This window comes from Solanum stenotomum, chromosome 3 (genome assembly GCF_019186545.1).
Source record: "Solanum stenotomum isolate F172 chromosome 3, ASM1918654v1, whole genome shotgun sequence".
Classification (NCBI taxonomy): Eukaryota; Viridiplantae; Streptophyta; class Magnoliopsida; order Solanales; family Solanaceae; genus Solanum; species Solanum stenotomum.
The window spans coordinates 10,051,346-10,074,631 of NC_064284.1; the positions used below are offsets into that span (position 1 = coordinate 10,051,346).

The following is a 23,286-nucleotide window of genomic DNA, read 5'->3' on the forward strand; positions in this document are numbered from 1 at the left end:
TAGTGAACGGTTATGTTTTATTTTTTGTCAAATAATAACTTTGTTTAGTAAAATTATATATATTTCTAATATTTTGCCCTTTTTCATATTAAAAACCCATGTATAAACTTACCATAATTTTGTCAAATATTTGGAGTTGTGTTCTGATTAACAACGTAAAGTTAAATGGTGTACAAGCATACCACGCATGGTAATGTCAAAAGTTCTTTATCAAGGGAATTACTGAATTAATCACACTTCCATAAAATCCCAAATTTACAGAACATGAGCATGGTAATATGTGTACATAAGAAGCAACCATTCATGCCTCTCCGGAGATGTACAACAACGATCCAAGAAGCTTCAAGCTCACACTCATAATCAGTATGCAGCAATTGGATTGGATTCGCAACCATTTGCTCGAGATCCAGTGACATCCACCCACACTTCATTGACACGCCCAATGATCCGGAAGGGAGAATTATACTGCGCTATAGAGTAAGCATATTCACTCGTAGAAGCAGTGGTGTTTTCCCATGGAGATCTACTCAAGCTCAGAGCCAGTTTCTCAGCTTCTTTAACAATGTTGCTATCTCTTGCAAATCCGGAAAACTTCCTAACAGCAATGCAATGGCTGGTCCATGGATCAGGTTGAAGGTTCAGCTCCGGAAGGGGAAGAGGTGGATCAGCTTGGAACTTATCAGGCAAGTAGAATTTAACAAAGTATGCCGATGAGTGAAGAGGACCAGCTCCTGGGACAATGCTAGTCAAAACTGGCTTTGTCATATAGATACGAGAAAAGTTTAAATTTGCACCTTGGATGAACTGAAACAATCTGTACGACAATGAGCAAACATAGAAGAAATTCAAATGTGAGCTTTCAGTTCATCTACACATAAACTCTGTTTATACCAGAGCCAGTAGCAAATTCAGATAAAGTGGGATAGCAGCAGTTGGTCGTAAGACAACATAAAAATAGTGAAATTATGATAGATTCTCTGAATACTATGTTTGTGCCTACGTTTTCATCTACACACAAACAACCTGAATCAATACAAAGGATTTATATGGCTGATCCAACCCCATTGAGATTGAGTAGCTGATAGATTTATATATAAGACAGAGACATGGAAAATTTCTTGTGCATTGGTCTGTTCAACTGTATTTGTTCATACTTGCAACCAAAACTGAGTTAAATTTACTAAAAGAACATCTCCGAATCTTCACACACACCACTAGCAGAGCCACAAACCTACCTCTGCTAGCATTTAATAGAAGCCTATGTAACTGGTAAGCCAAGAATCTCAGTAGCATATAACATTAAGCAACTGGTTCAGACTTCAGAATGACACATCTGACAATTAATAATGACCAACCATCTAAAGTCGTCTGTCGCCACGAAAGACCATGATTAAAATCCCAACCTCATACATAACTATATGACTTAACAGACCCTGGCTAAATCTCCAATTGCGAAAACTACCATCCATTATTGTTATATATAAGGTAGAAATAGATGTGTCGTCACGAAAGACCATGATTAAAGTCCCAACCTCATACATAACTATATGACTTAACAGACCCTGGCTAAATCTCCAATTGTGAAAACTACCATCCATTATTGTTATATATAAGGTAGAAATAGATGTAGCAACCTGATCGTTCGAGAAACAGAAGAAAGAGCATAGAACACAGTTGACAGTGAGTTAGAAAAGAATCTAAGATTCAAATAAACTTTAAAAGACTTTAGTACTCTATAAAGGTGCTTAATCCATGAATAAATTTGTCCAGTACCTCTTACACTAAGACTCTCTAGCATATTAAATTATACTAAGACTCTTTAGCATATTAGACCTAAGCATGATTTTTGGTTTGATAACCGGTGTTTGAGCCAGTTGTGTCCAGACCAGCTTGGACCCACCTCAACTAATTCCACGAATACATGCTACCTCCATTTGAGCCCGTGTCCAGACTAGCTTGTGCACACTTCAACTAATTCCATGAATATGTAAAGATATGACACTTGGGCCTAACTTAACCTCAAAAGCTAGCTCATGAGGGGAGGTTTGTCCAAGTCCATATAAGGAGACCAAATTCTCATTCCTTTACCGATGTGGGACTTCTTAACAGGATACCCACCTACACAGATCTGGTAACTCTATCAATCAAGGTTTGAACATATGGGAAGAAATCACCTAGTATTTTAGCCTCCAATATGCACAACAGAAAGATCCAAAATTTGAGACTTTCTATACCAAAAATATGAAGCCCGATGAAGGTAGTCTCACTTGATTTGAACATGAGACTTGATGGTTCTCGATTGACTAATTGACCACTAGAAGGAAGCTTGATATTGACAGAAAAATGTGTTCTTGATTATATATTTCCATTTTGATAGATGCAAATCCCACAGAAATTGTTTTTCCTCCGATGGACACTTCCAAACTTGTAAGCAGCTTATTTATAACGAAAGTGCAAGTCCATAAGAAAAATGGGGGTGATAACTTAGGAAAACGCTTATAAGATTAGAGATCAAATTGGGGATCACCAATAAGTTAGAAGCTACAAAAAAAACATCAACTCCAATTTCGAAAAACTATGGGTAACTCCAATCCAAAAACAGTAAACAAACGGAAAAAATGAGGAAAAGGGTACCTGTGAAAACCATTTCTGGTGGCTTTTTCGAAGGAGATTTCGTTGACGGGTGCTGCCATCCATACCGATTCCCTGTAATGTCTGATTTCAAAATCTGATTCTGAGTGCACTATTTTGTACTGTGGCGATTCGATTGCTTTGCACAATTTTGTTGAACACGCAATTGTTATCACCAAAAGGATTACCATTAAAGCATTCTTCAAGCTTGACTTTGCCATTTCCTCACTCACAACAGTGACGAACTGATAATATTTTATGACTTGTTTGAGGAAACTTCACTAACGCCCCCTAATTAAAATTTATTTGCTAAATCACTAGGTTCCACAACTTGTGTATTTATGATTTAGCCCCTAAAGCTTTACATTTCGTCATTACTGCAATTTTCATCAAACAGTACCTTGATGCACTTTGCTCCTTTAAATGATCGTCTTTGTACAATTTGAGTGTCTTCGTGCAATTATTAATAAAAAAACATTAAACAATATACAGTTTAATAATTTGTGCTCCATTGATTTCAATTTTAGTTGTTTCACTTTTTCTTTTTTAATTTGTTTTAAAATATAATGGTTCTTTCTATATTTTGCTAACTATCTCAATAGTGACATGACGTAAATTATCTAAAATCATAAGATTCAAAGCACGTTTTGATACATTATACATATTTTAGTTTTAAAATTACAACATTGAAAAGATTGTTTCACTACCTTTTTTGTATTGTTCTTTTATGTATTAAATATAAAAAACAAGAGAAGTGAAGTTTTGGAAGATAACTTTTCATATTATACTGTACACCATTTTGTTTCATAAAGGAGCATCATCTCTAGATGCCCTTGAGAGGTAAGATGAATATTCCCTTCTCATCAGAAAATGAGTTGTATTGCCTATATTCTCATTTCTCAAACCTTGAGGAAGTGATATCAGATTCTGAAGTTTCTGTGAAGAAGTAGAGAAATTGATGTCAAGCCAAAGCATATGGAGTAAAAACAAAAAAATTGCTCTAACAGAGTGAAAATAGTTTTGCTTAGTTGCAAATGACACAAAGTACCTTGCCTTAAAATGTCATTGCACTAATCTTTTCCCCTTATGATCACCGAGAAACTCGGTGTTTACAGCTTCCAAACTTGGTGGATAATGGACTCTCGCCTCTACCCTTCTCAACTTCAATAGCAAACTTGGTTCATAGCAGAATTCTGGGGCTACTACACATCTTGCCCTGTACAAGCTTTAGTATTGAAAAGAGCCTTGTGAGCATCATAACAGTAACTTTTAAGGTGATCTTTATTGTATATGAATCAAGCCAAGTATACATTGTATGAGCTTTTTTTTGATACATCATTGATGTTGTAAATGATCCTAACTTCTAACACAGGGCTGTAGGAAAGATTGTTTCCCGTTCATTTAAATTTGAATCGACTAGAATACATTTTTCATTAGTCCTTTTCCAACATTGGGCTTGCCATTGTTATCTTGGACAAAGCTTCTATGTATCAAGTACCAGTCTTTCTGTTTTTCCCATATATCAAAGCATTGGTGTAACAAGTTACAATTGCTCCTGTCTTCATTTTCTAAAGCTAGCTGGGAGTGTGTCTTCTGTAAAATACTCCTCCCTGACCTCCTTCGCCGAACAAAATCTCACCTTTGAAATTGCAAATGCAAGCGTAAGACGATAACATATCAAAGCAGCTGAAACAATATACGGAGTAACTATTTTTGTTCTTTCAAGATAAAATGAATATTATGTAATCAGAATTTGAGACAACCACTTCTTATGTTGTCCAATATATTAATGGCAAAGCATAAAAGGTTTGAATGACATAAATAACTAATGGAATGAAAGTTATGAGAAACTGAAGACTATTGCATCAAAGGTGCCAAATGATATCGATATTTCATGCTTGCTTTAGCTTAGAGGCTCACTGTATAATGGGTAAAAGCAGACATAAAAAGCAAGGTTACAGGCAGTAAATATACTATCTCAGTGTGTCTGTCTAAACTCAGGCATTAGTAGCAACCATGAAAAACTGATTCAAAGGGGAAATAACTTCAAAACCTTGTCTAATTCTTCAAATAAAATTACAATAAACTATGTTTGCTATAAACTGAGAATATAAGTCTAGCATTTGAATGTACTATTATAACTCGAACAGAAAAAATACATGTGAGAAGTCGGCAAACAGTTAACTCCTTAACTAATACAGCATCAAAATTCTTACCAATGAAGCATATTGCTTGAGCATGGGTTTGACAAGCTGCCACAGTGGTTTGAACACAAAAGGAGCATCAACAAAAAGAACCTGACCCAATCGTCTCGGATAATAGTAGTAGAATACATCAAACTGTGTCAGAATGAATAAAAGGAACTCAGCATGCAATTTTAAACTGTTCAAGTTCTGATGAAAACTTCTAAATGCTATATGCTAAAATACAAGTAAATACCATGAGGAACACCATTAAGCTTCTCACCCTAAAGTTTCAAGCATAATTTCTCATGATGTATCAGCATCATGAAAGTTTAGTTTATCTTGACAAAGGTGATACAACAAGTATTGTAGCAGCATAGTTTAGTCACAAAAGAAAAAAGAATAGAAGATAGAAAACTTTACGACTTAAATCATCCTAAACTAAGACAAGGAGAGATAAACCATTCAAAAAATGTAAAGAGCAATTACAAAGGACAGTACCAAAAAAGTAAGGAACTTAAGATCTGCATTCTGTGTTCCAAACCCTCTCAGATCAAATATACCAAGTATATCTTGTTTACCAGTGGGAAGTTTGCTCAATGCCTTCTCAATTAGAAAGACGCATAACTTCTCATCTTCATCAGGATCCTGCTTCTGTGGTAGCAAATTTTAGTGTACAGGTTAGAACAGATAAACAGGATCTACACGCTAAAACTTTGCTTCATAAGAAATCTCCAGTTCCCAACATTCTATTGCTTTTCCACCCAAAATTACAAGTTTTGAGGAACACTTTTATTTCCTTAAGAAACTATATTAGAAGGTTTGATTTATATTTCCAATTAATACAATTGGAAGCATTCTGAAAAATAGTACTTCAATAAATATAAAGAATTAGATCTAGCTAAGGGTCAAAATTCGGAAGTTTCATGATAGCAAAATCCACTCATGCATGAAATAACTAGGAGAAAGTACAAATGCATGTTCCATTATTTACATCAGTAACACTTCAATTTCACTCATTTTAGCTTAAAAAATAAAACAAAATCTTCAAGCTTTTACTTAAAAAATGGAATCAGGCACATATGACTTAAGAAATTCTGATTAGTCAAATTAGAGGTGGGTTCAAAGTTTGGTTCTCTGAATGAAAAGCAAATGGTACAGCCTTCTGGTGTTACTAGACTAGTTTTAAGATAAGCTGGGTCACATTGTTACCTGAGGAAAATGCTTTGATGCGTCCACTATCAAGACTGGTCTTCCGTTGACATCAAAATTGTCATGCACATATGCTTTTCCAGTTTCAGCGCTACTTTTAACTGATTCTTCTGACAAGTCTGATACTCCAAAATCATGACGCCATCTCTGAAAGTTTGGGAGATACATCATCATAAGTGTCCCTTCTTACCCTTGAAGCTTACAGTAACTATTATAGCATTGCAAATATTCAACTCGGATGCAGCTTTTAAGTAATTTCATGATAATTGAAATGAAGGATTGACACAGCGAAACAAGTCAACTGGCCGGAAAGAGGAACAATATTCCCATTCTTCTCATAACCATGAGGTAATGGAATGTTAAGGCTCTTAGCAATACAGTGCCCCATGTTTTATATAGCCACTTCATGAGAACTGGATTAAATTCTTTTGACACAGTATGAAAAAGACAAATCGAAAGGCAGAGAAAGAATAAGTCCATTCTCTCCACCTTCAGAAACCATATGATAGGAGGAAAAGTAAATCAGAGAACAGTAAAAAGAAAAAGATAGTGAAGGCCTTATGGGTGCAGATATGATGCTTTGCTAATCCACATGAGAGAAGCTATATGCTATTCCTTCCAATAAACAAGTCAGAGCATGGCAGTCAAATTAGCGTGATGATTCTAGTAACATAAACAATATAATTACAATGGCTTTATGCAGCTTGGAAACAGCATCATCAACTGAGAATTTGCGATCCTTCAAGAACCATAGAATCATCTCCTCGTCATCTCTTCCATTTCTTCCAACAGGGAGATCTGTATATTCCCTTTCAAGTCTCTCCTTTACATCCAGCACTAACTGCAAAGTATAAATGTGGGACCATCAGATTTTATCACAGCATTGTTTGTGTGAGAAATGCATATATGGTCAGTCTCATGAGATGGAATTTAGCAAGCAGATAGTCTAGTATTCAACTAAGAATTTTTTATTTTAAAAAGGGGGGTTTTATCCCATATTCCAGTCAAATTCAGTAGATCATGATCAGAGTTTCCCTAATCTCCTTGAACTGAGTTGTGGGGAATCCATAATGTTTCATGGAGTCGCAAAGTTTGGTTACACAGTCAGAATGACCTTATGGATTGAAATTACTTCATATCAATTTTCCACAAATTTCATGAAAAATAAAATAGTTCAAGAGCACACTATAATATCAAATGATTTCGAAGATAATAGAAAACTGAAAATCAATCACTTCAGTTAGAAGCTGATGAAACAATAAAGGCAAAGATATGTCCTGCAGGCACTCAAGCATACCTAACAATTTTCAGTAGATAGTTAATTGAAGAACTAACAGAGATGGCAAGCTAAAATCTATGCAGTCCAAACATCACTCCTTTCTATTCAACAACTGCAAAAACCTAATAGGTTTGAGTTAGGAATTCTACTCCAAAACATAATATTTGATTTACTGGGTTTGTCTAATTTTAAACACAAATTCCTGAATTGAAGTATCAAAGTTAGTGGTTGGGAGACTAGTTACACCTTTTGCGATTTCTGAGGGTCCATATTGAGGCAATTCCGAATACGTAAGGTGCTATATCCAGTGGCAACAAGCGGTGTAGCTTTCACAAGATGATGACCTAGTAATGGAGGTCTAAGAACCAACTGGAATGACATTTCCTCAACTTCTCTTTAAATTCCCCCTTCTTCTTCTTCTACAGAGAAGAAAGAACATAGAAAGAGACAAAGTTATATGTATGATGGCGGGTAAGGTGCCACCTATTCTGGCTCACCCATCTTTCACATGTGATTTTTGTATTTACTCAATTATTTATGAAAGTTTTGTTCATTTAGTAAGATTATATTTTTTCTGTCAAATAATATTCGATTATTATTGACTTTGCATATTTTAAAAAAATTACAAGTACAAGGGTGATTTATCATCTCACTTTTTGGATATATAACTGCAATGTCTTAAAAAGTATAATAGAAAAATGACTATAATTAATGATAAGACTAAATTAGGAATTAAGTGTAAAATTATCCTTTGATTTCATAAAGTGGAAAAGTATTGATAGATATTCCAAAATAATATAGTAGACAACTATTGTTGAATGGAGGGAGTAATTTGTGAGATTTTTATGTCTATGAGAAAAAAATCAAAATACATGGTCAAACAAACTTTAAATTTTAATCTGATTTCAAATCATGTCCAAACAGAACCTAAGTTATACCACCTCTATCAATCTCTATTATTAATTTTTTTTTACTAAAAAATATCATCTTTCTATATTAAGAAAATATTGAACTAGACTTGCAATTTTATTTTTTATAAGATTATTTATGGTGAGACCAAACAAATAATCATAAGACCTAGTTTATGGTACTAATCTTCTTGTTTGAATGATAGGAAGGAGAACGAGAAGTTGTGAGCGAGAATCAAACTTTGCACCTCTTAACTTTTTCGTAAATAGTGTTTATTGTCCACAAATTTAATGATAGGAGCTGAAAAATGTGTTAATATGAGGTGCCAAAAATATCTGAAATTTATATGACAAGCTTCCTTCATAAAAGAATTATCGACAACTAAAAAAAAAACATTCTCCAGATTTTATAGGGTGCTTCAGAACAATAATATAAGAATACATATTCATAATATCATCAAGACAAAAAAAAACTAAGCAAAAAACCTATAGCTGAAACATAATTGGTAAATGAAGAAGATATCTCTTAAATATCTAATGCTAGAGTATAACTGGAGCCACAAAATTCCTTCATTTGTCTTGTAAAAACAAATTGCTCATACCAACATGGGTTGTGGTGCATCGATGAAAGTGCGATCAATACTCGTTTAATCCAACCTATTTACTTGAATGTCTCCTTTTGTTTTGAAGCATTTTATTCATGTGAATAATTCGAACATTTTTTTTTCTTTTTTTTTTTGAAATTAATAACTTCTTGTTTCCTTTGGTTTTTTTTTCGCCGTTTTGTGTTTTTTATTTTTTTTCTTCTTTTGTCATTTTATTTATTTTAGAAGTAATTAATGCACCATATAATAATACTAATTAATGCACCATATAATAATACTAATTAATGTACCATATAATAATACTAATTAATGCACATTAGTCAAAAAAAATAAAAATTCTTCCAAACAATTAAGGATATTCACTTTTTGTTTCCCTTTCTCTTGTTGACTTTTTTTGTTTGGTTTTATCTTTTTTTTTCTCTCTTTTTTCGGTTACATTATCTTTTTTTTTATCCGTTAAAATAATTTTGCATTTTTTTTTATCTCTTTTTAAAAAATAAAAAATATATAAACTTACTATTTTTAGATTAATAAAAAATAAAAAAAAAATCATTATAATAAGAAATAACTAAGAAAAACACCACATACACTAGCTTATTCTTCAAAATCACCTTTAAATGGTCTAAAAAAATTAAATATGATATTGTTCGCAACAAATTTTCATAAGCACTGAAAATTAACTTCAAGAAAAATAAATAAAAAGAAAATGCGATTTTTATTGATGAATCGTTGTGAGTACAATGTTGTTGTTCTCTTGATTCTTCTCTCCTAAACTTCTCCAAGATTCAAGGGCCTTCAGTAGCGTACTTCTCGAATTGTTGGATGATGTAGACCTCCTTGAGATGTGTGTGATATCCGGGAACGTCGGGAAGATATTCGTCGTTCAAGTCGATCTCCGGGAAGAACTCCGTTGACCGCTTCTTCGAAGAGCTATGTAGTTGGTGTTGTCGCTTTCTCCAATCCTTGCAGAATGCTTGTTGAAGAATTTTCTTTATCTCCTTAGAATGTCATGTACATCCCTATTTATAGTTGTAGGGGGTGCACAAGGTTTGCATATGACTGGCCAAAGGATGTCATTTTGACACTTGGTAGATTGTGATTGGTTCTTGCATTTGACTGAGACTACCACATCATTTGGACACGTGGTGTCACCTTGTTGGTCTTGGATGCCCAGTCATTGTGACATGTGGCACGAGTTTGGGTTTCAAGGTGAAATGGACTTTGGACTTGAAGTTAATAAAAAGGGAAAATAAAAATGGACTTATTTATTTGTAAAGCCCAAATTAATCATTCAACCCAAATAAACATGAATTTAATCCAAATTTCGTATGAATTTAATCTAATAAAATTTCTATGTCTACAGATATTCTCTCGTAGTTTCGAGTCTTTTGAAATATAATTCTTTCAAAATGATTCATATTTTTGATACGTCGACATTTAAAAAAAAAAAAAGAAGGAGAAAGGAAAGAAGGTTGAAGACAAAAAAAAATCATTAATGACAAAATTGGAAGTAGGAAAAATAATTATTTGATCAATTTCGATAATTTTAAAAATTAAATCAATTTTTTGATAAAGCAAATGATCTAATTTACCCTTCGCAATAATTCAGCTTGAAAATAATGAATGACTCTGATACCATTATATGAATTGTAAAATTTAATCAAACAATGTAGAAGTTTTTCTAAATGAATGTCAATGCTAAAATAATAATAAAAAAAGATAGAACAAAAATAACAAATTTGGTATTTTTAATTCATTCTTGTATCTTTTTGTTACAAAAAAAATATATTTATATGGACATGTCTATGAAATATCTCTCTTTTCGAATCTTAATCAAGTTTCTCAAATTTCTTTAATCACAAATCTAAGTCCATGAGATCCACCTTTGACCACATGATTTGTGGGATGCATTATCAATTTGAAAAGCGGATGCTATAGAAGAAGATTTCATCCACTTGGAGTATAATCTTATCCATTACTTAACAAAATTCGAAAAAATTTCAACGAAAGATCCCAACGGAAAGTGTACTATTTGGGGAAGCAATGACGCTCAAATGAAGGTCTTCTATTCCACTTGAGTTACCTCTAGATGAACATTCGAAACATATTAATTTCAACGAGCGAGTACAATCAATAATCCTCCTTAAAAATACGAGGAAACAATTTCAAAATATAAGCATTGAATGACACACCTCTTACTTTATACTTGCAGAAAAAATGAAAAATGTATATACGTCAATGCGTATCTAAGCTCGGGATTAAAAATATTTCCAAAAGGTACTTTGATTTTTATTATAACAAAACCAAAATTTTAGAAATCAAAACGACTAATAGAAGATTCAATATGACATTCACCACAAAAAGAGCTCGTATTGATTTTTCTATGATTGAAGACAAACTATTGTACAAAGATAAACAAAGATTTAATAAGCGTACTCTAGATTCAATGATACGCTATAGAGAAACTTTTGATTCCATAATGATAGATGTGTCTCTAACCACTGAATATAGGATTGACGCAGAAGCTACCTTTAGAAGTTTCCCTACAAAAATATTCTAAGATATTGCTTCAAATTGAATTAGGGTGCAATGGAAGCTCGAAAATTCTTCTTAAAATAAATCGACAAAATATCATGTACTCGCAAAATGTGTAATTTAATTTAGAATAAGTTTGATTTGTACGATAAAGCCACCCATTTTAGAAATGCACTCTTGAAAAAAGAATTTTATATGCAAGTAAAAAATAGTAGACTTAGTTTATCACCAATTTAAAGTTGTGAAGACACTTTCAAAATTATGTATCTTACATAAGATATCGGGACCAAATCAAGGAACACGTATCAAGTAATGCTCTCCAATACTTTTTTGTCTCACCAACATAAATTTAGACATTATTTAATTTAAATTCTACAAAATTTTTCATCTATTTCTAGATTTTATGAACGACATAATCAAAATTCATATATATTATTTGGCTCAAGTGGTCATAAGCATCAATCGTACCAATCGAGATAATAAGGCTGAGTTTGGGAATGAGAACTAGGTTGGGAATGAGGCTGGAGAGGTTGATCGATCTAGAGAATGATGACGCTTAAGGATTTCTTCTATTAGCATGGAGAATTAAGAATATTTTTGAAAGATAGTTCGATTCCTATTTTAACAAAATCATAGTTTTAAAGATCAAATGACTAATAAAGAACTTATATGTTATTCACCACAAAAAGAGCTCATATTGATTTTGCTATGATAGAAGACAAATCATCGTATAGAGATAAATAAGGATTTAATTGGAGTACCCTAGATTTTTTGGTACGATATATAATATCTTTTAATTCAATGTGTTTCTAACCACTGAATGTATGATTGACGCTAAATTACCTTGAGAAGATTTTCTACAAATACATTCTAAGATATTGCATTAAATTTACTTGGGGTGCAATGAAGGCTTGAAAATACATCTTAGAATAAATCAACACAATGTCACGTACTCATAAAATGTGTAACTTAATTTGGAATAAGTTTGATTTATACGATAAAGTCACTCATTTTATAACGCACTCTTAAAAAAAGAATTTTACATGCAAGTCAAAAATAGTAGACTTAGTAGAATATCTACTAATCTAAAGTTGCGAAAACACTTTCAAAATTATGTGTCTTACATAAGATATTGAGACTAAACCAACTTAAACCTATGTATTCTAAATCAAGTTTTGACTTACTATACTTGTTTGACATTGAAGAGCAAGAGATCTCCATTGGTAACAGACACAAAGTTAAAAGATGAAGAGAAGTGGGTTATATGATTATGTGAGTCAGATCGGACTAAAATATATGTAAGTTTAATAAAAACAGAGAGTTTAAGTTTTACATGTTGAAAAGAAGGTGAAAAAGATTTTTTTAAAAATACCCATTAACTTTTGATTTTTAGTTATCTTTATCATTCAACTTTCTATAGAAAACAAATCATGGGATCAGATCGTGGCAGTTTATTGATTTGCTAATGAATAAAAAAAGTAAAAAATTTAAGAATTCCATAGTGCAATGATGAAATTATATTTTATCCCTATTCTTTTTGTAATTGCAATAATTTCATAAATTTTATACATTTGAAGACATATTATCAAGATTTATTAATTTTCATACATTATGTATCCAACTGTTGCACTTAAAAAGGATTTTTTTTTTGGAAAATCTAGTTACAATCCCATAAATACGCTATTTTGTTTCTTTTTACTGGCAATTAGTGAAATGTAAATCCTAACAGAACAAACAAAATTCAAAATTCAAAATCCATATTCATCGTTCTTCTTATCTGATCGAAACACCTTTCAAATTAGATTCAAAACTTTTATCAAACTTTTTTGATAAGATACATGATGAATATTTCAATTTTGTTGAGGGAAATAAAAAATATGAGAAAGTGAGGTTAGATATGAACGATACATGAGTGATTGTATGGTGATATTTCATTCGTGAATCTAATTTTAGTCATTGCAGCTAACGAAAAAAAATCGAGATCCAGTATATTACAGAAGGTAAATAATCTCTATTGATTATTAGGAATGATATGAGAGTAAAGTTGTACGAGGTGGAGAAACATGAATTTGAATTTTCTATGTATCCACCCTGTATTAATACAACATATAAAATTATTGAAGAGATATGTGCAACTTTTCGACCCCTCTTTTTTGGGGTTTTATCTAACTACGAAAGAACACACTTCTCCTTCTCAATGTTAACCTTCGCCATTACTAATGGACCATGTACTTTTTTAGATCTATTTTCAACCCAACCACCAACAACATCGAAATTATAAACACGATCAATGTTAGATGAGTCTAATTGTATAATTCCAATACTAAAAGAAAGTGCATTATCCATATTTATCAGGAATTTGATGATGAAAAAAAAAATAGTATGAACGGTACGTTGGAGAAGATGAAAAATGTACCTATTTTAGTGTTGAATTTGTTTTGATGGAAGAGAAAACAATTTTGATTTTTAAATTGTAACGAAAGAATTAACTAATAAAATTGTGGTAGTGAAAATAAGAAGAGATTGATGGAGTGAAATAAGGAAGAGATAAAAGTGGGTTTTGGGAATGTGAAGTTATATATCCGGGCGATTGAGGTTTTGGGAGTAAAATAAGAGATTTTAGTAATATTTTGAAATGGTAGAGAATAATAGAAACTACAGTAAATAAATGTGTGTATATAAATAATTTTTTCAAGCTAAATTTTTTGAAATAGTCATCCATTTCAATTTCAATTATACTATACTCCATTTGTAATTTAGTCTTCATTAAATATAAGAAAATATGAAAAGATTGCTTCGTTTTTTTTTTAAAAAAAAAATTTCAATCATTTACTGAAAATTTAGTTTCAAGATAACACTAAATAAGGGTACAATGATAAATTTACTTAATTACGTAAAGAGCGTGTAAGCAAAAGTCTATAATCAAAAGTCAGGTAGGGAATTTATTTTTTATTTTGTATTTTTTATTTTGAAAATCAAAATTGGATAACAAGGAGTATCGTCATTCAAATATTTATTTAAAAATCAAAATTTTAGTTTCTTTTTGTAAACTATCTTTAGTCGCTTTGCAATTGACTCTTAATAAAAAAAAAGTTTATTCAATTATCTTAAAATTTGATAATACTTAATATCATGGTTAATATTTTTTTTAATGGTGTTATATTTTTTTAATATTAATTTTAAGTCGTGAAGTGAATTCCACTAATTGTTGTAGAAATTTTGTGAATTTTTTTAATTTAAGGATGCCTTCTAAGCCTTATGGAATATGATTTTCTTAAGACATTGATAAAGATGTTGCAAACCTTCCAGTAGCTTCTTAAGTAAATCATTCTTTAGGGTGTCAAAATGAGTTCAAATGTAGGTAACTCGTCCAAAATTTTATGGTTTGAATTCAAGATAATTTGAATTGTGTTCAATCTTAATCCACTCAAGCCTTAATTCATTTTAAAAGAATTTTCAATTGATCCCAATTTAATCTCTAATTTCAACCTGTTTTAAGATTGTTTATTTGCATTGATGTAATGTATGTTCCTATATTGATAGTATGGATCACTATCTTTTAGCATTTTCTAGGATTTATATATCCATTTGTCACTTTTTTTGAAATTCACATTGTGGTTATAAAAATATAATATGTTAAAATTACTGAGATTAAGCTGATCAAATTGGATGGGTCATAACCCAACCCGATTTTAAACCCATTTGAGCCCAAAGTAAAGATCATGTCTCAACATGTTTTCTATTCAATTTCAACCCTCACCCATTTGACACCCCTAACTGCACCACATCCTTTGGTGAGAGTGGAATCATGACCTAATTCGTTTTCTATTTCAAACTATTTTAATATTTTCAATTTCAACCCCCATTCGACACCCCTGACTGCACTGCATCCTTTGGTGATAGTAAATCATGTTGGGTTTTTTAAAGGTGTGAATGGAAAATGAAGAGTTGCGACTTTTATGAAGAGTTGAAGTTGCGACTTTTATGAGCAACTTTTCATAAAAGTTGTGACTTTTATGAAAAGTTGTGACTTTTATGAAAAGTTGTGACTTTTATGAAAAGTTGTGACTTTTATGAAAAGTTATGACTTTTATGAAAGGTGGTGACCTTTCCGAAAGATTGTGACTTTTCCAAAGGTTTATGACCTTTCCGGTAAGGCACATTAAGAACCTTTTCACACTACCTTTTGTTTTCTATAAATTGAGGGATTTCCTCTCATTTTATGAACGAATTTTCTAAACTTCTTCTTCTACTACTAAATCTAGTATTCTAAGTGTACTTTACTGCCGTTGAGTGGCTCGCTGACACCAGCGTTTTGGGTATCAATACACTGGTGATTGAGATCATTCTATCCTGGGAGGACATATTCCAAATCAAACCTCGGATACTAGAGGGGAATAATTTCCTTAAGGGGACACTGTGCATTCAGTGGGCTTGATCTTCTTTCTGCTTTTCCAGATTCTGGTATGTGTTACAGATTTTAGATTTGTGAATTAATTTATATTCTTTTGTTCTTCACTGGTTCATTAAACTTTGGTAACTTCGTGTTTCTGTAAAGTTTGTTGGAATCAGTAAGATTCTTTAAACACAGATTGACAACAATTCTTCTTTAAGGAAAAAAAAATATCGTATATTTTATCTAATTTGTTTCTGATTCTAGTTTCTCTACTAGTTTTAATTTTCTAGTTGTGAAAATGTTTTTAAAGGATATTGTGTCTTATCAAGTTCTTCAAAGTTTTGTTCTAAGTATCTTGGGAATACAAGACGAACAACAAATCATTCAAATCAACATCAAATGTATGAGTGTATCATTAAATCATCAACTTTTCTCTATACATGAGTTTCTCTATGCTTAGCGCTGAAATACATGAGTAATGATTTTATCATTAAAATTAATGATTTACGTAAGAAAAATAATGAAATACTGTCAAAACAAATATGTATAGACTATAGAGTATCATATAAATCATTATAATTCTTAGCATTGAACTTCTCCTAACATAAATCTTAGGGCTCAGACATACTATCTGCTGCAATTTTATTACTAATTTTTTGCACATAAAGTTACGTTCGAACATACTGAGTTGAAATGAACCTGATGTCCTGTGACTGCTTAAATCTTGTTCTTGTTAACGATATGAGAACTATATAATCCAAAGACAGTAAAAACATACAAATAGTAATGTATAATTTGTGCGTATAAATGTCATATACGCTTTGGTACAGAGTATGATACCAAATATTTTGATGCTATGACGATTAATTATGACTTCAAAGAAGCTCTAAGAAGAGGCTTGCTTTAGGATGAAGGCCTGCATCTTTGAGTGTTACTCCCATTTGATCCACACCATACACTTTTCTTGGAAAGTTTGATATCAGTCTGTAATTTCCAACTCCAGGCAATCCTAGTGAATCGACGTACCTAAAAATTGCTTGAATCTTGTCTGTTGATGAGAAGCTCTGCTCCCTCCTCTCACCATTTGGAAACCGAATTGCAATCTGCACGAGCTCATCAAGAAAGTGAGTATCCGCGCAAGGTACATATATACCAATTATCAGTATGTCACGGATTTTAAGTTATATACACTGACATGTTACTTGCCATTTATTCTAAGTTACCAATCACGCTTATTTATAAATAGAGATACTTACAATTACCTCTTAAACGACCTGATTGTGTAATTTACTACCATACCTGAGTCATTTGAGCATTTTCCCCTGCTGTTGCATTGGTAGGCTCTTTCTTCTTGCTTGAATGTGATTGTGTTGTATTTTGCATAATTGTTTTGGCAAAGATAGAATCTTTTTTCTTGCTAGATTGGGATAGTGATGGATTTTGCGTAGTTGCTATGGTAGAAGTAGCTTCTTTTTGCTTACTGGATTGGATCTGTGTTGGATTTTGTTTAGGTTTCTCTTGATTTGATTTCTTTGGAACATGTTCTGGTTTTGAATTCCGCAGTGAGGGCATTATGTTCTTGAGTTTCTCTTTCTCCTGGAAAAAAGTCGAGGAAGTTGGTTTGATATCCAGTTTTCTCTTGATAAGAAGAAATATAGAGCTAGTAATACAATAAACAGAAATGGACCTCATCAATCTGAAGAGATGCAATGTAAGCTACATCTTGTTCTTCCCTTAGTCGACGATCCGCCCTTAACTTTTCCTGCTCTCTGACCCTTCCACTGCCAAAAGCCAATCCTTGTTCTTCCATTGTTCTTTGTAATATCTCCACTAATTCAGCTGGAGAAACTGGACCTTCCAACTATTCAAAGCAAGTGAGAAAAAAAAAAGAGTGTAAGTACCATATTCTAGAGTACATCACCCACTTCATAAAAATTGTTGACTAAATTGAATAGAAGTACTTTTCCTCAATGCTAATGGATTATATATCAGGTTGATAGCTTATTCAAAATCGAACTGCAACTCATGATAGTGAAGACATATTACTACTTGCCAAACTTTTGCTTTCTGCAATTTGTTAGTGCTTTCCCTGATATGTTTTTTGATAACCTTGATGTTCGTGGCCAACTCATAAGCACCTCAACTAGTTCCCCAGGATACCTAACACCTCCCACCAGCAACAGGGACTAGACGCATCGATAGGGAACCCAAAGAAGGGCGGCATGCTCCTCAGATTTACGGATTCGCAGGGGGCGAATCGTTCGTTTACTCTAAGTCTTATTACCGACGCGATGGATTGCTATTTGAAAACACTTTCAATACAAAAAGAGCTCAGGAATCTTTCAGGGTGAAAAGCAAGATGTTTGACCTGCCGGGCGTAGCCTTGGTCACTTCTTTTTAGAAAAGCGGAATCAGAAGCTGACCACAGGAGTCGATATTCTGAAGGTAACTTTGTCCATCAAGGTTAGAACAGATAGGAAGAAATCGCCTAGTTTATTGTCTCTTCTGAAAATTGAACCTAAGACCTCGTGGTGCCCAGTCCACACCCTTGGTGCGCTTTCCCTGAATTCTAGTTGAGTCTTATTACAGATATCTAAGTCATTTCATCAATCCTGAAGCAGGGGAATTTTTTTTCCTTCTGTTTCATTTTTATGGTTGTTGGATACATTAAGCTTCCGCTATGCATGAGGTTTGGGGAAATGGTTGGACCATAGTGGGGTCTATTACACATATCTTGTACCGCATTGTTTCTACATTTGAACCTATTACCGTCTTGGAGTTATACACAATATTTATACAAATAGGTGGACAATACAACAAAAAATGAACTGAAATTGAAAACAACCAACTCTAGTTCACCTGTTGCAGCACAGCTATGCTATCTCCAGGAGCAGGAGCCACAAGGGCACAAAAAGGGAAGCTTGAAGCCCTTAGACTTGTAGCCATCTGCAACCCCTCCCCTCTGTCAGCAAGTGCACCCCAACAAACATAATTTGCATCAAGAAACTGCACCACAAGATCACAACACAAAGTCTCACTGCAGAAAGGAGGAGTAAAAGGGTGTTGTGGAGAGTGAAAGTACACAAACAAGAACTTGTGCTCATCCTTTGCTATCTTTAGTGCATCCAAAAACTTACAAGCATAGAAAAATGGATGCTCAGTTCCATATTCTTGCTCAAAATTGTTCAAAAATGCCCATTCTTCTTGGACCATTGAAGGAAAATCAAATGAATCTTGAAAAGGGAATTCATAAGGGTGTTGGTAAGGAAAATTTGGATGAGGTAATTGTTCTTGATGATTTCTTCTTCCTCCAATTCTCATTAAGTCCATTCCTTGATCCATTACTCTTGAAAATCCTCCCATTATACTACGAGGAAGACTAACCATCCTTCTAACAATTCCATTATAAGATTGCCCTGTTGATCTTCCACTTGAAAAAGACATTACTAATCAAGAATATTGTTGTGTTTTTGTGTCCTTAAGAATATAAGAGAAAAGATTGAATCTTTAAACTCAATTTGCAAAGAGTGAGTCTTGTAAGTGTGAAATGAAGTTGTATATGGTTTAAGGGGAATCCAAGAAATAACTTTTATTGTATCAAATGAAGGGACATAATTTCTTGATGTTAGTCAAAATTACTTTTGGGAATTCTTGCTTTTATCAGACTTTAAGAAAAGTAAATTCTGGGAATATTGTCTTAAGCAAAATTTTTCATATTTGTCTTCTTTTACATGATTTCAACAAGGGTACTTTGTACTTGGAATAAATCTAGTGGTGATATTAAATAGTACTATGGCATTTTGTTTGTCTCCATATCAAGATTAGATTCCAAGTTAGTTCACTATACTACTTCTTTCTTGATCAACAACCATATCTAAAAGGGTAATTAAAGCAGACTAAAGCATCTTTTTTAAAACTCCTTTGATCTTTAGCTTATATATTAAATAAATATAAGATGGTTACCAAAAAGTGTTGTTATTTACCAAGGGTGCTAGAAATTTGACAAATGTTCCCATCCTTTATGGTGAGAATAGGTAAGGCACTTAGAAGTTGTTGGGTATAGCGTATAAGAATAATACTGAATATGATATATTAGCAATATTGAGTTCAGTATCTGGTTTGTTTATTAAATGAATAAGGTACATTAGAGAAAAAACAATATTGAATAGAATAGGAATAATTTCCGTATTATTACTAATGACATGGTTTATTATGTACTATAAACAATACTAGTATTGAAGAGAATGCTTACATAAGATTAAAAATACAAACAAACAAGAGATTAAATAGTATTAAAGTTAGTTAATACGTGTATTATTTCTCTAATCCCTCTTCCCAAACTACCCCTACCATTACATTTTACTTGTACAAGTATTATTAGTGCGGTGTAAAGTTTGGGCGTGAGGAACAAAGTGTTCAAAAGGAGTAAAAAATATGATGTGACAAAGTATAGTTTGACAAATGATATAAATTAGCTAAAGATGTCTATGGACTATTCATACAAATATCTTTAAAGTAGAATAAAGTATGAAGGTTCTTTGCAGGAAATGTTTAGAAATAAGTGAGAAAAGACTTGAATGGACAAAAGAAAAAGAAAACACATGGACAAAAGGCCCGACACGTAGCTACTCTTTTTTGTTAGTATGAATTACGGTATCTATATTGAAGTTTGACTATTTAGTATTCACACTACGTAGGGCTACATTCAAATGGAGACACTTCTTATTAAAAAAAAAAAATTCTATCCAGACTCGAATCCAAAACTTTTAATTAAGAAAGGTCCAACTACATCCATTGCACCACCTCCTTCGATGGTGACACGTAGCTACTCATGTTGTTTTTTGCCAGCTTATTCTGTTTGGATGAGTTTATGAAATATTAATCTTGTCACTTAGAAAACGTCACACGTGGAACAGTTGGTTACATTATTAGTAGAGATTGAATTTAATAGCTTTTATTAAATCGTTTATTAGTTTTTGAATAATTTATTATATATACATAAAATATAAGTAGTATATTTAAAAGGGAAAAGGGTAAAAAATGCTTTTAAACTATGTTAAAGGAATAAAAATGTCATTCGTTTATAATTTGGCTAAAAAATGTCCTTACCATCGATACCTTGGTTCAAAAATGCTCTTAGACTATGCGAAAGGAACAAAAATGCCCTCCATTTGTAGTTTGATCCAAAAATGCTCTTATTGTTATTTAATGGGTAAAAAATGCTCATATTCCAAATAAATATATCATTATTTTCTCTTTAACACATTCTTTTTCTAATAATATTTTTTTAAATTAGCAAATGATTATCTTACTTCGATTCAGAAAAAATAAAAAATGAAAATATTTCTTATTTTATTATCATTATTTTTTATCGTTATATAATATAAATTAATGATGGATATACTATTATCTTATATAATCTGTAGAAAGGGTACATGAAGTTATTCTATTTTATTGATAAAATGAGATTAAAAAGAGAAAAAAAATTCTTACATTTTTATTTGTTAGAAGAAAGAAAACAAGAATAGTGTTCTTTAATAATATTATAAATAGGAAGAAGATGTGATTAAAAAAAAATTATTCAAAAAGGCATTTTTGACCCATTTTGTAACTATAAGGGCATTTCTGGATCAAAGTATTGACTGCAAGGATATTTTTGAGTCAAAGTATTGATGGTAAAGACATTTTTATTCTTTTCACATAGTTTAAGGGCATTTTTGACCCTTTTTCTATTTAAAATTAGTTATTACTAATCTAAGTTATCGTTTAATTAATATTCATAATTTGTAAGGTACAATTTTTTTTGTCGGCTGAACACTTCTATGAATATATTAGGACGATCAAATACATTTTTATCATGTCAAAAGTTATGACGGATAGTAAAAATATAATTTTATTTCTTAAATAAATATATAAAACAAGTACATATTCGAAAAATGAGTTTACAGTACTTTGGCATAGTTTTAGTTCTGCCTCTGATATACTTCGTCCGTCCACAATTGTTTGTCAGGATAAGGTCATGCACATCCCTCAAGGATAATTTAATACAAGGTGTAATTTGACTAGTATAACCCTACTATATCAAGAATACCAAAAGTCCACAAAACTTTTCAATTGAACTACATAATCATTAAGGGCAGAATTGGAAAAAAGTGACTTATTATTTCTTGATTGTTTAAATTGACAATTAATCTTAGACATCTATTTTTAATATACCTGCCAAACAATTGTGGACGGAGGGAGTAAGATTTTACATGTAACAGTTATCTAAAAATGGATCTAAACATTTGGGCTTTAGAGAGTTATATAAAGCCCAAAGATTCAGTGAGTCCTTTTTTTACAGATTAAATTAAAGGCCCAAAATGATATTATTTCAGTCTAGGGCCCGATTATGTTAAACAACGGAAAACCTTGATTGATTTTGCATTTGGATGGTTTTGATTTTTAATTTATAAATAGGTAAATTCGTTACAAGATCAAAATAGATTTTATTTTCTGGTTCATACCTCAACGAGTCATTTCATACATCGGTGAATTTATATTCAGACCACCCTAGCAACATTTTATTAAAAATTAAAAATTCTCTACAAAAATAAATACAAACAAAAAGCGCTATACTTAACTTTAACAATCCTAATAAGATAACAAACCTCTCCTAGATACCAATGAATATTGCTGGTGTTAGTGCCAGCCGCTTTATTATTTTTCTGGCAAACAACTCACTCACTCATGCATAAAGAGGTGGGGCAACATATAATATAACTTATTCATAGCTATAACTAATTAATTCACCATACTTTACTTTTACCCTCTCTTTGTCCTTTCCTCACTTCTAATGCCACTTCTATCACAAAAAAAAAAAAAAAAAAAAAAAAAAAAAACTTTTTTTACTTTAATATACTAATATTTAAGTATATTCAAATATAAATATTATTTTAAATATTTATTGCTAAAAGTATAACCAAACACAATTTCATTTTCGATTTTAATTTTATATTTTTTTTAAAAGTAAAATTGAACCCATGGCCAAATGTGTACTAAATAAATTGTTTAAGACAAATATAATATTTGAATCAAAATTATTAAGTTTGACCAAACTTGCATAACAAAGAAATTTATCTCCTCCCACAATGATTTTTAACGGCAATTAATTAATGGCTATAGCTCAATTGCCGCTATATATATATTTTTACTGGTAATTAGCACTCTTTGTATATGTCCCTAAAGCCTTTAGCGACATTGAATCTAATGACACTTTAACTAATGCCGATAAAGGCTTTAGTACTGTATTTATTTATTGCCGTCGAAAGTTATTTTGTTGCCGTGCCTGTATAACCACACCGCACACGTTAACTTGGCTCAACAGTGTATCAAAACTCTTTGTTCCTATATTCATGTAGGCCTTTCCTAGAAAGAGCTAGTTTTAAAAAAAAAGAGAGAAAAAGAAAATGTTTAATTAAGTGTAGCTTAGCCAGCTACCTCTAATTAACTTTGAAAACCTTTGAGGATATGCCTCACTACTTGCAATTAGCAAACT

The 23,286-nt window shown here is 31.9% G+C and overlaps 3 protein-coding genes across 4 annotated transcripts; all 3 read right to left on the reverse strand.

Moving 5' to 3' along the window:
• Nucleotides 1-191: 191 nt before the first annotated feature.
• LOC125860649 (uncharacterized) lies at nt 192-2,878 on the reverse strand. Its single transcript, XM_049540648.1, has 2 exons — nt 2,635-2,878; nt 192-814 (listed from the first exon to the last, which is right to left on the reverse strand). Exons 1-2 carry the CDS (start codon nt 2,850-2,852, stop codon nt 361-363), a joined length of 672 nt encoding a protein of 223 aa, XP_049396605.1. The 5' UTR covers nt 2,853-2,878; the 3' UTR covers nt 192-360.
• Nucleotides 2,879-3,902: 1,024 nt separating this feature from the next.
• LOC125859270 (uncharacterized) lies at nt 3,903-7,847 on the reverse strand. Of its 2 annotated transcripts, XM_049538970.1 has the most exons (6): nt 7,552-7,847; nt 6,715-6,867; nt 6,027-6,173; nt 5,316-5,468; nt 4,848-4,970; nt 3,903-4,270 (listed from the first exon to the last, which is right to left on the reverse strand). In XM_049538970.1, exons 1-6 carry the CDS (start codon nt 7,684-7,686, stop codon nt 4,193-4,195), a joined length of 789 nt encoding a protein of 262 aa, XP_049394927.1. In that variant the 5' UTR covers nt 7,687-7,847; the 3' UTR covers nt 3,903-4,192. The 2 variants fall into 2 exon arrangements, with proteins under 2 accessions (XP_049394927.1, XP_049394928.1); XM_049538971.1 differs by lacking the exon at nt 5,316-5,468 and having other exon boundaries at nt 7,552-7,783.
• Nucleotides 7,848-16,527: 8,680 nt separating this feature from the next.
• On the reverse strand, nt 16,528-19,448 carry LOC125860407 (plant UBX domain-containing protein 10-like). The gene is made up of 4 exons (XM_049540360.1): nt 18,609-19,448; nt 17,437-17,610; nt 17,049-17,345; nt 16,528-16,852 (listed from the first exon to the last, which is right to left on the reverse strand). The coding sequence occupies exons 1-4, from the start codon at nt 19,191-19,193 to the stop codon at nt 16,625-16,627; spliced, it is 1,284 nt and encodes a 427-aa protein (XP_049396317.1). The 5' UTR covers nt 19,194-19,448; the 3' UTR covers nt 16,528-16,624.
• Between the last annotated feature and the right edge of the window lie 3,838 nt (nt 19,449-23,286).

Coding starts and splice junctions, on each gene's coding strand:
- LOC125860649 (XM_049540648.1), bottom strand. CDS start 2,852: ATGGCAAAGTCAAGCTTGAAGAATGCTTTAATGGTAATCCTTTTGGTG. Junction 815..2,634: donor ACCAGAAATGGTTTTCACAG/GTACCCTTTTCC, acceptor ATTGTCGTACAG/ATTGTTTCAGTTCATCCAAG.
- LOC125860407 (XM_049540360.1), bottom strand. CDS start 19,193: ATGTCTTTTTCAAGTGGAAGATCAACAGGGCAATCTTATAATGGAATT. Junction 17,346..17,436: donor CATCTCTTCAGATTGATGAG/GTCCATTTCTGT, acceptor ACTTTTTTCCAG/GAGAAAGAGAAACTCAAGAA. Junction 16,853..17,048: donor AAAATGCTCAAATGACTCAG/GTATGGTAGTAA, acceptor GAGCTCGTGCAG/ATTGCAATTCGGTTTCCAAA.
- LOC125859270 (XM_049538970.1), bottom strand. CDS start 7,686: ATGTCATTCCAGTTGGTTCTTAGACCTCCATTACTAGGTCATCATCTT. Junction 4,971..5,315: donor TTAAGTTCCTTACTTTTTTG/GTACTGTCCTTT, acceptor ATTCTGACACAG/TTTGATGTATTCTACTACTA. Junction 4,271..4,847: donor TCAAGCAATATGCTTCATTG/GTAAGAATTTTG, acceptor GCAATTTCAAAG/GTGAGATTTTGTTCGGCGAA.